The 13,738-nt window shown below is 41.1% G+C and overlaps 1 protein-coding gene across 3 annotated transcripts in view; it reads right to left on the bottom strand.

The window, feature by feature from the left end:
- BANP (BTG3 associated nuclear protein) overlaps positions 1–13,738 on the bottom strand; it is a 154,320-nt gene that overhangs the window by 57,819 nt on the left and 82,763 nt on the right. Inside the window, exons 10-11 of one of the 3 annotated variants that reach the window (XM_082229209.1) lie at positions 11,439–11,501; positions 9,253–9,297 (exon numbers count right to left, since the gene is read on the bottom strand). In XM_082229209.1, coding sequence (XP_082085335.1) covers positions 9,253–9,297; positions 11,439–11,501 — 108 coding nt within the window. Of the gene's footprint in view, positions 1–9,252; positions 9,298–11,438; positions 11,511–12,236; positions 13,326–13,738 lie in introns of those variants that run through there. The other 2 variants (XM_082229211.1, XM_082229210.1) reach the window with 2 other exon arrangements.

The following is a 13,738-nucleotide window of genomic DNA, read 5'->3' as shown; positions in this document are numbered from 1 at the left end:
AGGAATTTTAATGGCACAACCCATCCTCTTAGGAGAATGCCAAAAATATGACAGAGGAATTATCCTTTTCCAGAAAGCTCATTCTGCTTCACCAGAGACTAGTCCATGGACTCTGACACTCAGAAACCCCACCCAAAGCAGGCACCTGCAGGATATGAGCTGTACGGTCCCATGAAACTGTCCATGTGTACCATGAATGGTATAGGATCCAGGGAGCATGGCGGAGCTCTGGTGAACCCCTTGTTCATTTCAAAAGAAGAAGCTGTCCCCTATACCTTCCCTTAGTGCATGCACATCTGAAACCAAAGCCAGCAGAGCCAACTTGCAGGTCTTTGGATCATAGTGAGCCAAATGTTGTTTAAATGTTTAAACAACATTTTTTAAAAAAAAAAAACCAGGTGTCTTGCCTTGATCCTTTTTGGGGTCTTGTAGCTGGGGCAACATTTAAACTGGGGGCTTCCTGACTCAGACATCTTAGCTACTGAGCCATAACAGCACTAATCTAAACCGTGTATCTGAAGAAGTGTGCATGCACACGAAAGCTCATACCAAGAACTAACTTAGTTGGTCTTTAAGGTGCTACTGGAAGGAATTTTTTTATTTTGACTATGGCAGACCAACATGGCTACCTATCTGTAATCTAAACAAAGTAGTGATGGCCATGAGGATATAATAGAGAAAGAAAGGATAAGAGAGTGTTTTGGGGGAGGTGAAGTTAATAATACTTGCTCAATGCCTTCCTTCCTAAAATAGTTCCTTCCATCTGTCAAGTTTCTTAAAAGCAGGATGGCATTGGCATTAAAATACAATACATGTTTAAAAGATTCATGAGATTAAAAATAGCAACTTAAATTAACAAGTGCAGTTAAACTAATGGTGTGGAACAATTACAAAATTGTAAACATGTATTGTATTAACAAGTGCAGTTAAACTAATGGTGTGGTGATCTACGAATGCTGCTACTTGAGATATAAAAAGATGGATAAAAAGAGAGCTGATATTCTTAGAGAAACGGCATTCATCTATTCTGACTAGCTGCCACAACAGAAGCAGCAACAAGTTTCCTCTACAGTTTGGGGAGGGCCATGACTCAGTGGCAGTGCATCTGCTTTGTATGCAGGTGTCCCAGATTCAATCCCTGGCATCTCCAGGCAGGGCTGGGAGAGAACCCTGCCTGAAACCCTGGAGAGTCACTGCTAGTCAGTGTAGATAGTACTGAGCTATATGCAGCAATACTCAGCTTCCTATGTACTCTGGGCAGTCTCATAAAGCATAGAGTGCATCTATTTTATGGGGATGGCGCTTTTCTCTTTATGACACTTTCATATTTGCCCCTTACAGCAGGAAATACACTGGCCCAGCACTGATCACAGGCAGCCAGAGAGCAACCAGCATGGGTTGAAATATTTCACATATTGGGTGTGGAAGTATCACTTTCTTATCAATACAGTCCTGGCTGTATACATCTGAACTTTTTTATCTTCTCAGTCAGGCAGCATGAATGTTTATTCAGAGAGTGGATTGGTTGGGGGCAAGAATGGCTCAACTGCATGACAGTATCCTAATGGACTTTATGCTTTTAAAATGGCAACCCACTCTGCACTTTCAGGAGGGGACAAGCGATCAGTAAATATGGCTATAATGCTTAATGGCAACAAGTTAGATTAGCTGGTTAAAAACCATTCTGGTTGACTGAAAAGGCGCCCACTGATTAATCTGCCTATTTTAAAAATCTGTAAAATGATTCTAACAGAAACACTTATGAACACAGTACATGCACCATCTTTAAAAAGGCATCGACTCCTTATGTGACAGAGACACATCTAAGACAATGCCTGCTATGGCACACATATGCATTACCTAAAAATAAACTTAGAAAGCTTTTTCTTCAGAGCTATGGTTTTCTCATGTGCAAACTTAGGCAGAATTCACTTGATTCACTAAACCTTATATGATTCATAGACCAATATTTCTTTAATCAGGTGACAGCCCCACAAATAAATAAATATCAAACCAAATTTAGTTGCCATTGTAATCAACAGGGCTTTAGCACGTAGTTAAGGGCTGAAAGCCTCATTTTATTTCCAAGGGACTTTAAATGTGTTTAACCTACTTTGAATTGTGTCTGGTGAAGCTGCCATTAAAGCATACTTAGCAAACTACACTCCAGACTGAAGAGTACACCGATTCCTGCTGCTTACTTCTGAGAGCTTATAGTATGCCCAGCTGCTGAAATTCTCTTGAATACCAGCACCTGCCCTAATTTGCTGAAGTGTGACTCACTCTCTTGTGTTGGAACACTTATAACAATCACAGTATTAAGCATTTACCCTTCCCATTAAAGCATGAACAATTTTGCAGAGCAGCCATCAAATTTTATAACCTGTAGTAGACATTTTACATTCAACTTAATATCACAAGCCATTATACAGCACCCAGAGCTGTTATTCCAAAGCAGTAACTTCACGGGAGGATAGAGTTTTTTGCTGCTTTCTCTGCCATGACAAATAGCATGTAAAAGGAGGACGGCAACAACCTTCGCTTGCAAAATTGGACAGAAGTTATGTACATCTGATATGCCTTCATAATTTGCCTTAAAAAAAGAAACTAAAACTTAAAAAGAACTTACGCTGTGGAGGCACAGTTATAGTTCTATTTTAATGCTCAAACAGAAACTGCTAAAACCTGAACTGTAAATAGTTTCAGCAATTTGTAAAATGCTAAACGGCTGCTCTTTCTGCAATGGCTTCCCCCCAACTTAGAAGTATGAAAACGGACCATACAGATAATGAAGCATATCTATCATATACTAAACAATTAACTTCAGGTTCTAATAAGCTGGGAAAACAAGGAACCAATCCACCCTTAACTAACTACTGCACAAACCCCACATTAACAATGAGAAATAATCTTTTGCTTATGTTATTCTGCATTACCTTCTATATGTCAACAAGGCACCAAAACTGAAATTTTGGAGATACACAAATTTATTTGTGTGTTGATTTGAATAATCAGTTAAATGACCGGTTGATAATCAATCAAAACTACTTAACTACAATGGAGATATAACATCTTAGACATGCATTTCAATCCTATACATATAAAGACTGAAGTAAGTTTACTGTGTTCAGCGACACTTACTCCTTAGCATCTGTATTTAGGAGATTTTCAACAAGAAGGATGTGGCAGACCCAGTTCAGTAGCAGATGGAAAGAACACGGAACATAGAAAGCTGCTTTATATGGAATCAGACCATTGGGTCCATCTGGAGCAGTACTGTATGCACTGTTTGGCAGCAGCTCTCCAGGGTTCCAGTCCTGGCTGGAAAAGACTAAGGACAGAACCAGGAACCTTCTGCATGCAAAGTGGGTGCTTTGCCACTGAGTTATGGCCTGTACCCTAGAGGCACAACTCCTGCCACATGGGTTTCTGGCTGGCTCTTACTCTCATCGACCCCAGGGCTGCAGCAATGACAGCAAACCATGGCAGGAACATCAGGGCTATTGATGAAGTTCCTGGCTAGCTGATGCAGGAGCTGGGGGGAAACACACATAAGGACCTGCCTAGATCAAGACCCGTTTCTGAGTCAGGAAGGGATGGAAGCCATAAGCTCTGTGCTCCCTTAGAGCTCCAAGCTCCACCTTCCTGAAATGGAGAAATAAACAAAAAGCTGCTCCGCACAAAGAGTTCCAAGTGTGCATGGAAACACTGCAAAATTATTCACTAAAAAAAGTGAGTGCCAAGGAGATGCCCGTTTGGAATACTTTATCCCAGGAACATAGGGATAAGACAGCTCCCAATTCTGGAAAGTTAAAAACCACTAAAGTTTATGTGGAAACTGTTTTCAAGAATGAAAACTGCAAAAGATTTCATCAAAAAAAGAATTGTCTGTAAGCTCCTATGAACACAGTTTTAAAGCTCTTCACTTCAAATTAATATTTTAGTTTCTAAGAACTAGGGCAAATCCAGGAAAAGCTGTTTGCAATCATTTATCAACGAATTGCCAGTAATGACGCTAATTTTTCTCCTTTTCAATTTTTTTTCTTTAAAAAGGCGAGCAGTTTCTTGTTTCCAGCTGCACAGCGTTTAGTTTTTCATTTTGTTGTTTTTCTCCTAACAATCTTGTTTGTTTCTCCGCCTTGATTATTCAAAGCAGATGTGCTGAAACAGGCAAACAGTTTTCGTGTACACAAAAGAGTGAAAGAGCCTCTGGCATTGGAGGAGCTGGAACAACCACCTTCTGAATGCCTGTGTCCCCCTAACACGGAGTTAGAGGATGCAGGAGATGTCCAGTGTCTCTGTTTCCTCTCTGTTTCTTCAAACCTCTAGAAAAGTGTGCAACAAAGATCTTACTAGCACTGCCCTCTGTTGGTCACACGCAAATAACAGAAGGGCCCAGGAGAGCGAGAGAGATTCCAGCAGAATCAGCTCTTTGGCATGGATGCCACAAAAGGCCAAAACACAAGAAACATTAGTAACATTCCTACATTATAATAAAAGACTATCCCCACGAGTGAGTGTCAAGATAGTATTTACAAAACAAAAATTACTGAACTGGCCTATATTTAAAGCACCCACCTAATTGCATCCCGAGAGAAACCAAACTTGAGCCGTCAGTAAAGAGAATTAAAAGGATTACATTTGGGTGCTTAGCAACCTTATGTTTCATAATCTGAAGAAGAAAAAACTTTGAAAGCTGTGCATGCATTTATTTTAACTGCCTGATCAAGAAGATATCAGGGCAAGCAGCAATCTTTTAAAGCTGAAACTATACAATGTTTCAAGCTGAACCAAATTCTCACAAGCTTCACTTTTCTTATAGAAATTTGCACATTTGATGAGGGAGAATCTTCCATTGAACAGATATGCACGAAAACAGAGCGCATGTTTCAGCCAATGTCTGGAAGCTAACTAGAGCTCAGTAGTTTCAGCATCGCTCTACACTGTGTGAATGAGTGTGGGGTTTCTGCCAATTCATTTTTGAGCATAACTCAAAATGTTGGTCACTCTCTTTCAAGCTGTATGGTTTGGATGCAGAGGCCTTCTTCCCACCACTGCCAGATGTGCTGCTAGTAGAGGCATTGGACAAAACCTTTTCAGTAGCAGTGCCCAGTTGTAGAACACCCCCGCCGCCCCGCTTGAAGATCTGTATGAGACTCCCATACTACAGGCAATCTCCTGCTTTGTAAATTTAAGTCTGTTTTGTTGGATCTTTGAATGATTTGCAACATCCCTAGCTAGTTGGTGCAACTGGTTTTTTCCAGGTTGTTCTGCTGCTGCTTCTTGCTTATATTTAAGTAGATGTGTTGGCTATTGTTTAGTTATCTGGTTTTTTTGTTCTTATCCTGTAACCCTAACCCTATTTAAACCTGGCTATGCATGGGACACATAACAGAGTTCTGTCATCCGGGGCAGGGGAAAAGAGAAAAACAAAGACTTTTATTAAAATAAAACATTAAAATATTAAATAAAATATTAAAATAAAAAAGGAGCACAAAAGACATTTTTAAATCAGAGGCTCTGTAGCTGAAGGAGTTTGGGGTGGAGTAAGGTGATCTCAGAATTAAGCAGGAACAGTGTAAAGAGAGTATGCAAGTTAACACTTTTCATGTGCTGATCAACTCTGCGGTTAAGACCAATACATGTATTTGCTACAGGGGTTTTGATTGTTTGGTTGTTTTTTATTCCTGTGTAAAAGGTAAAGATAAAGGGACCCCTGACCATTAGGTCCAGTCATAACAGACTCTGGGGTTGCGGTGCTCATCTCGCTTTATTGGCCGAGGGAGCCGGCATTTGTCCGCAGACAGCCTCCGGGTCATGTGGCCAGCATGACTAAGCTGCTTCTGGCGAACCAGAGCAGCACTTTCGAACTGCTAGGTTGGCAGGAGCTGGGACCGAACAACAGGAGCTCACCCCGCCGCGGGGATTCAAACTGCGAACCTTCTGATCAGCAAGTCCTAGACTCTGTGGTTTAACCCACAGCGCCACCCACGTCCCCTTTATTATTCCTGTGTAGGACACTGCATTTAATCCTGGAAGCCATATACCATTGCACAAACAGAAAAATAAAACATATATATTAAGCCAGAAAGCTATTTCAACGAGAAAAACGAAGGCTGTTTTGCTTTTGCTTTCTTTCTGAACCAGGGAGATATTCCTAGCCCATGGACTGGTTATGTTAAACTTGGTCAGTCAAAGCAAGTCTCATTTTTAAAAAATGACAGTGTGAGGCTGGTATATTTATTTTTTTCAACATCTGCAACAAACTTGCTATTACAGGATAAAACTAGATATTAAACAAACTCCAACCAATGAGATGCCTCTTTGATACGAATCAAATGCAAGATGCAATCAGTATAATTTGAAGAGAAGGAAGGGGACATGTATCATGAAAAGCTAATGTTAAAACAGGGCTGGTTTGAGACCTTTCTGTGAATAGTTGGATCTCTCTGTGAACAAGCAAATTTGCCTCTTGGCATAAGCTAATTGCAAATAAACAGCTTCTAGAGTGCAGTGACTGGCAGAGAAAATAGACATCCTTTGTGGGCCCCTTGTTTTTTCCCTTTAGTCTTCCCCTAAGATGTACAGATTGTCCTCCCACAGATAACTGCATTTGGAAGTTCCTGATAAGGCTGTGAGGTAAGTAGAACACACTAACTCGTCCACATTGCACTTCACATAGCAACTGTTCAGCTTCCTATGGCAGATCATGCTGGGAACAGATGCTGTAAATTCAGCTCTTGTGTGCAGCAGGAAGACCCAAATATCACAGACCTCACAGCATCACATCAGGGACAATTATCATCTGGGATCTTATCCTGCAGAAGCCTCCTTAAAACGAACAAGAGGTTGCAGAGGAGCATGCATCTGTTATGGCAACACAAGCAGCTGTTTTAGCAAGAGTTGTCAATACATTTTGCCCTGGATAAGTATATAAGCTAACACTTTACCCTTCTTTCAAGGGTAACAAAGGCCTGTGAAACTTCTACCAAATCATTTCCTAATTCTGAAGAAAAGGAGTCTAAATTTGGAGTGTAGGAAGATTAGATTCTGCAACCAGATTTCCCATTTATTTGCATGCTAACAGCAGGCTGTTTACAGAAGGGTGGGAAAATTTCCCCACCCCACTTCAAATCAAATGTGTATTCCTGTAGTGTAGAACAGAGCTTTCCAAACTGTGTGTCGCGACATGTTAGTGTGTCAGCTACAGTGTGTAGGTGTGCCGCACGAATGCTCCCCACACTCCTCCCAGGGCTGCAAAGGGGCTAGCTTAACCTCTGGTTTGCTAGTAAAACTGAATTACTGTGTCACAAAATGATGCATGTCTAAAATGTGTCACCAACATGAAAAGTTTGCAAAGCTCTGTATCCTGCTGGGAACTGCGTGAGGAAAGTAGATGAGACAGAGCCTTGCTCTTGCTCACCCCCCACCCCACACTGTGAGTGCTGAGAAACTGAGGTGATGCATCACCACTTCACATGCTTGCTTTTGCGCACTCTCTCTCTCTCTCTCATTCACACACCCCGCATCAATCCATCCTCAAACACCACAAAAGGGGATCTTTTTCAAAGCACTCAGCGTTTCCATCTAGGAACACCAGACACACAGTTTCAACACGTTTTTCTCTTCCCTGTTCTCCCTGCTCTCAGGAAACCTTTTGAAAGCTCTATGCAGGTTCCACCTCTTGCTCAAGATTGAAGAGGTGGAGCTCACTAAATCTGGTTGGTTGGTTGGTTGGCATCCATCTGTCTCAGGAGACAATGGAAGAGTGCTCCGGTGGGCATTAAGTCTCCCTATCATTGATTTCCAATTTCTGAAAAGCCAGAATTTGCGAGCAAACTCTGAGCAGGCTGGAAAATCTAATGTTTTAGTCAACTTCTATTTTTCTAGAGTCATGCTAAATTTTCTGTTATTAGAAGAGGTGGGCTGTTGCTGGGCTGCACAAAGGAAATGGCAGAGAAAATAAGTAGAAGGCATTTATTAACATGCTCTGCTCTCCTCCTTGTACAGGACATTGAGGGCTTATCTCCACATGCCTTGTGTAGGATAGACACATCCAATACCTGTGGGGCCTGGTCACTCCCTGAAGTTCAGCATTAGGAAGAAGAGTGGGGAGGGGGAGGTTTGGGCAGCAGCAGAAGAGTAGATGGAGGTCAAAAAAGAACAAAGACAGACAATGAGGAAACCTCTGGGAGAATCTATATCTGTTGCCAAGAACTGAACTCTCCCATTGTTCTGAAGACTTGTATACACTCCATTAGCTAAAATACAACGTTTAATTATTTCTGCAGTTTGGTATTTCTATTAAACGTGCACTGAAATATGAAACGTTGAGCTAATAGAACACATGTGGAGGTAGAGAGAGTTCTTTTTGGCAGGATTTTGTTGGTTCCATGGACTATCATGCCAGAAAAACAAGACCTAAATCCAAAGCAACTACCAGGACAAAAAAATTACAAGGGGGGGGGAGAGAGAGAGAGAGAGAATGGAGGAAGACGCACAACTGGTGACACCAGAGACGCTGATACTACAAGCACTTCTACAGACTAGAGCTTGGCTATCTTTTCTCTGGGTTAATATTTCCTAGGTAAGATTTTCTAGCACCTTGTGCCACACATCTGCGCAATCTTAAGACAATTCTGCACATTATAGTTTTATGGACTAGGTTCAAAGGTCCTTGTGAGGGTATGTTCATACTTTAGGCTATTGACTGGAAGTTCCCATGGTAAAAAGACTCACCACAGTCATGGAACTGCTCTGGGACATATAAAACAGGAAGAAGAGAGCTGTTTAAGCATGTGCAGAATCCCTAACCATATCCCCAAGCATCTGAGAATTACAGAAAAAAAGTTTGCAGTTACTGAAATAAATGAAAGCAGATGTGGAAAGGCTTCTCTTTCTCACGATGGTGATTAAGTCAAGTGTCCGTTATCATCTTAGCATCAAACATCCCCATGTCTGGAGAATTTGTTGATCACATCTGGCCATGCTGACAGCCGATGATAAGGAAGGAGGAACATCCTTTCCATCCAGCACAACACCAGGGCAACCAGCACTCAAGGAAGTTTTAAGATATACTGACAGAAGGATGTCAGGCAGCCACATTTGCTACAAGCTGGATTACATTTCAAATTTGTTTACATTAAAAAAAACACACACTGCCTAGTCTCAGGAGGATGCAGGAAAAGTGTGCTTCCCACCAACAAGATCACAAATGCTTCTTAGAAGTTCATTCAAGAGGTGAATCCCTACCTGGCCATCTTGTCCGACATGAACCTGATGTATCTGCAAGTTACCCTGGGGGGAAAAATTATACATTAAATGTAAGCTATGAATTAAGAGGAAGGAAGACTGCAAAAAGGGCACATTTCTGTACCTTATTAGTGTTCTTCATTACTTTACTTAAGGAAATTCACCCAGTTTTAGAAGTGAATTATCGTGCCTGGCAGTAAGAACCATATAAAACCCTTGTTTTATATACACAAAGCTATCCAACCCATGGACAGGGCTAATGGCTATAAATGTGTATATTCTGCACCAAGAATGGTGTATCTAAATAAACTAAGCAAATGAGCTGATTTATTTATTTAGGTCCTACTCACTTTTCAACTCTCAGGTCCCTACAGTGGTATTATACAACATTTTAAATGCAATTTTAAATTCTCAACTTCCCATCCCGCTCATTCTCTTATGGGACTCTATTCTGCCGTAGCCTATCTCTCCTCCCAAGCATTTGGTAGTCAATGAAAATTAAAATACTTTTTTAAAAACCCGCCACAAATCTCCCAGCTCTAAGCAACTATTCCCAAGCACAGCTGCATGTCCCCCCCAAAGCGGGGGCACCAGACTTTTGTCACTGCCTGAATTAAGTGTTCAGTTTTTGCTACCTGCTATGGGGAGGTTAGAAGGAGTGCAGCTTCACATCACAACTACTCAGACTGCTTCTGTTTTCTAAGGCTTTATCTACCATTCCTCATAAGTTTTTGAACTTTATTTGCAGCCATGAGGGCTAGAAACTTCATTGTTGCTTTTAAAAAAAGCCGAGAACTTCAGGGTGCTATAAACTATACCCAACAGGAATTTCTCTGTTCATGCCTTGCAAACTATGCAAAGCCCTGCTGGTGATTCTCTGGAAAGCGTGGCTGATCAACATACAGTGGTGTTGTTGTTGTTGTTGTTGTTTGTTCTAGCTTTTAAGCAATAGCATCCTTTGTTTATTTGCTCAGATTTGCAAACATGCAGACATACCTAAAATCAAAATGTCTATCAGCCTAAAATTAGCAGAGTAATATGGCACAGCTTTGGCTGGAATAGAATGCAACTCTCCTAAATGGATACAATATTTGCTATACTGGGGCTCTCATTTCTATTAGCTAGCAACTATTTCTCTTCTTTTTGTCAAAACTCGGTTCCACAGGCAAACAGGGGCTCCATTATGGAAGTCACAAAAGACATCAGTTATAAAAGATTCTAAATGTTGCAGCCGATTTTGGGAGAAGCCTCTGGGTCTAGAAGCATAAAGGAAGAAATGAAGCACAGGAAGACATTTCTATGCAATCTGCAATTACGCTCTTAGTAGCTGCCTGAAACAAGGCAAGGGGAAAGGGGGAAAGGTAATTTCCCATAGATTTTTCACATGGTAAGAGGCAAAATGAGTATTCCTCTAAGAGGGGGGTAGTCAGTTGTCATCCTTTTCATGCTGTCAGCAACTATTCTGCTTCCATCCAAAGGAATGGAGAATAAACTGGAATAAACTCCAATCCAGATGTTTTCTATCCACATGGATGAAAGAAGGACCTGATCCTGCTTTCCTTCATGTCCAAGACAACTCCCTCTTAAGTCATATGGGCGTGCAGGAACAGACTCTTCCCGTAATTTGTTAACATCGCAAGAGACAAAGCCTCTCTGGAGTTTCCTCAGCACCACATGAGATCCAGAGTAACTATCATTAGGCTATACATGGCTAGTTCTGAATACACATAGTTTTAGAGCAGCTTCTGGCACTACTTTCCTACTTTCACCTTTTAAGCAAAAATAGCTGAAGACACAAATACAGATCAGCTTCTAGTCATGTATACTGAGCTGAAAAGGAAACCCCTGCATGAATGCTCATACATTACATTATAAAGAAGTGTGGATCTGTGTATATAAATGTATAAAGTGGAATGTGATCCTTGGTTCATCCTGCTGTGTTTTTAATACAGCTGGAAACCAAGGGTGGGGAGAATAAACTAAGGGCATATGCAATGTCCTACATATCTTCATTTCAATGGTGCATGCCTAGGACTGGAATGTGCTGCTTTCCTTTACAATGCCATAAGTTTAACTTCATCCTTGTTGCCTCCTTCTATCAACATGTTAGCCATGCTAAGAATTGTAAGATCACTACAACTGCAGGACAGGTTTTACCCAGCTGGCCACTCAGTCTATGGACTCACCTCGCTGTCTTGCGTGATCTGGACCTGCTCTCCTTGTGGCACCTGGGCTATGTGGAGGTGACCCTGTGGGATCCATGAGCGGAGGGAAAGAAACACAAGAAGCATCAGTCAAAATCAGTGGAATACAATAGGCTCAAAGCAAATCAACTCAGCAGACACAGAAGAAATCAATGCCTCTTGTTTCGGAATACTTGCTGCACGCACACTTTAACAGCATTCCATTTCAAGTACAGATGGGATTGCTGAGCCCTGGGTGGTACATGACTAAATTATCCAAGGTTTTATTTTCTCAGTATCTAGAGATTTTCCGACTCTGGTGGTGACAGAAAGAGTATAATTTAGATGCTTGTAGAGAATTCATGAGTCTGACCAAACTGCGGGAGGCAGTGGAAGATAGGAGTGCCTGGCGTGCTCTAGTCCATGGGGTCACGAAGAGTCGGTCACGACTAAACGATTAAACAACAACAAAAGAGAATTCAAAGTTGTCTCCCTGGTATAGAGCCTGGAAAATATCCACTGAGGCATGGCTTGTTTGGGAAGTGCAAGGTCGAGCTCTTTAGGAAAGCTTTATCCCTCCATAAGGAGAGAATAAGCTACAGGTACACCCTGACCTTTCCTAGCATGGACAAGCACTTGAACACACAGTCATCCTGTATCAATTACTGTATTAAAACAAGAGGTTATAGATCCCAGGCCCTCAGTTGATTTGACAATACTGAAACAACCCCTGCCCCAAAAACACACACACAGAGAGAGAGAGAGAGAGAGAGGGGGGGGGGAGGGAGGGAGGGAGAGAGGGAGGGATTGTTTCAACAAAGCTGAGCTACAGAGGTGCCATGGAATGTTCATGAACATTTTAATTGCAATAGGATGCTGAGAAACAGGACAAATTATTTAAAGGGATAGAAAGATGGTTCCCTCCCTTAAAGTCGCTTTCAACTATCTGTCCTTGTTTTTATCTTTTTAAGTTATGTATGGTATTATCACCTTTTAATTATTAGCTTTTATCCCTTACCTGTTTTAAGTCTTATGTGTTTCGTTTATCCATATGTTTTATCTTATGCTGATATGTGACCGAAATAAAGTTTGATACTGATACTGATACACAGCACCCTGGCTGTTAATACCAGCTCCTGGCATGCTTAGTTACTGTAATCAAGAGTTATGTTTTGCTGTCTTATTGATAGCTTTTATTGTCACATTTTTCCATTGTCTAATTGTTCTGCAGAGTCTCATATTTCTTTGAAAGCCAGATATGAATGTTTTTTGTAAATTAATGAATTAAATGTTTGCCCCGTCTTGTATTTCCAACCCTATGTTGCAAATGACACTGGTTACCATTCAGGCATTTCCCACCCCACAAAGAATTATCACAAAGCAATGCTCACTAGGAACACCATGGCTTTGGCACAGGGTGAGAAGTATACTTGAAAGGTTCCCTTTAAGATCACTGCCACCATCACTGAATAATTACCGCCATAGTATTCATGTGATGAATTGTCTATGCCCTTTGCTCTGTATGGAGAGGAGAAGAGCACTACACCCCCCCACACACACAAACACTAAAGGACAACATTTCCACTGGTGTAGAATGGCAGCTGTCCAATCATTCTCTATTGAAGTTGTGCCAGATAACAACTGCAGAGAATCTAGCCTGAAGAGTTTTAATATATTAAAGAAATCACTACTATACATCACTGACCTGTACAACTACCTCGGCAATAAAATCAAGCATATCACTTGATTTAAAAAGGGAAAAAATTGATCAAGGAAGGCAAAGAAACTTCCTCCCAAATCCTGACTGGCCCTTTGCAAGAGAAATTTACCTGCTGGCAAACTGGCTGCTACTTTGGTTTGTAAAAGTCTTTTGTGTTCATTTTCACATGCCTGTGTAGGAAACCAAGATTAAAGATATCCATGTGGAATTTTGTCAAAGGCCTTCCTTATATTATAACGTACCAACAATTGCACATGAATTTCAAAGAAACACAGGCCCTTCTATTTCAAACAGTTTCATTTCCTTTGGAAGGAAACTGTCTATTTATAGGGAGAAGCAGCATGCCGAAAGTATCAAAACGACAATAGGAACTGTATATAAAATTAGACCACAGATCCAATCCATGTCGAGATCAAATCGCCTTCCCTTCACAATAATAAGCTCTTACTGGCTTCTAGGGGGAAATGTTCAAAACGTTTGGTTGGTTGGTTTTTATTATTATTTTAATCTCATTAAGCTGTTTGCAAGTCACACAAAATTTTCAAAGGAGGTGGGAAAAAGGAAGGTTTCCATACCTGTATGT

This window comes from Podarcis vaucheri, assembly GCF_965113315.1.
Source record: "Podarcis vaucheri genome assembly, chromosome: 7".
In the NCBI taxonomy this organism is placed as follows: Eukaryota; Metazoa; Chordata; class Lepidosauria; order Squamata; family Lacertidae; genus Podarcis; species Podarcis vaucheri.
Note: the sequence above shows the minus strand (reverse complement) of the source record. Positions and strands in the feature narration are given on the sequence as shown.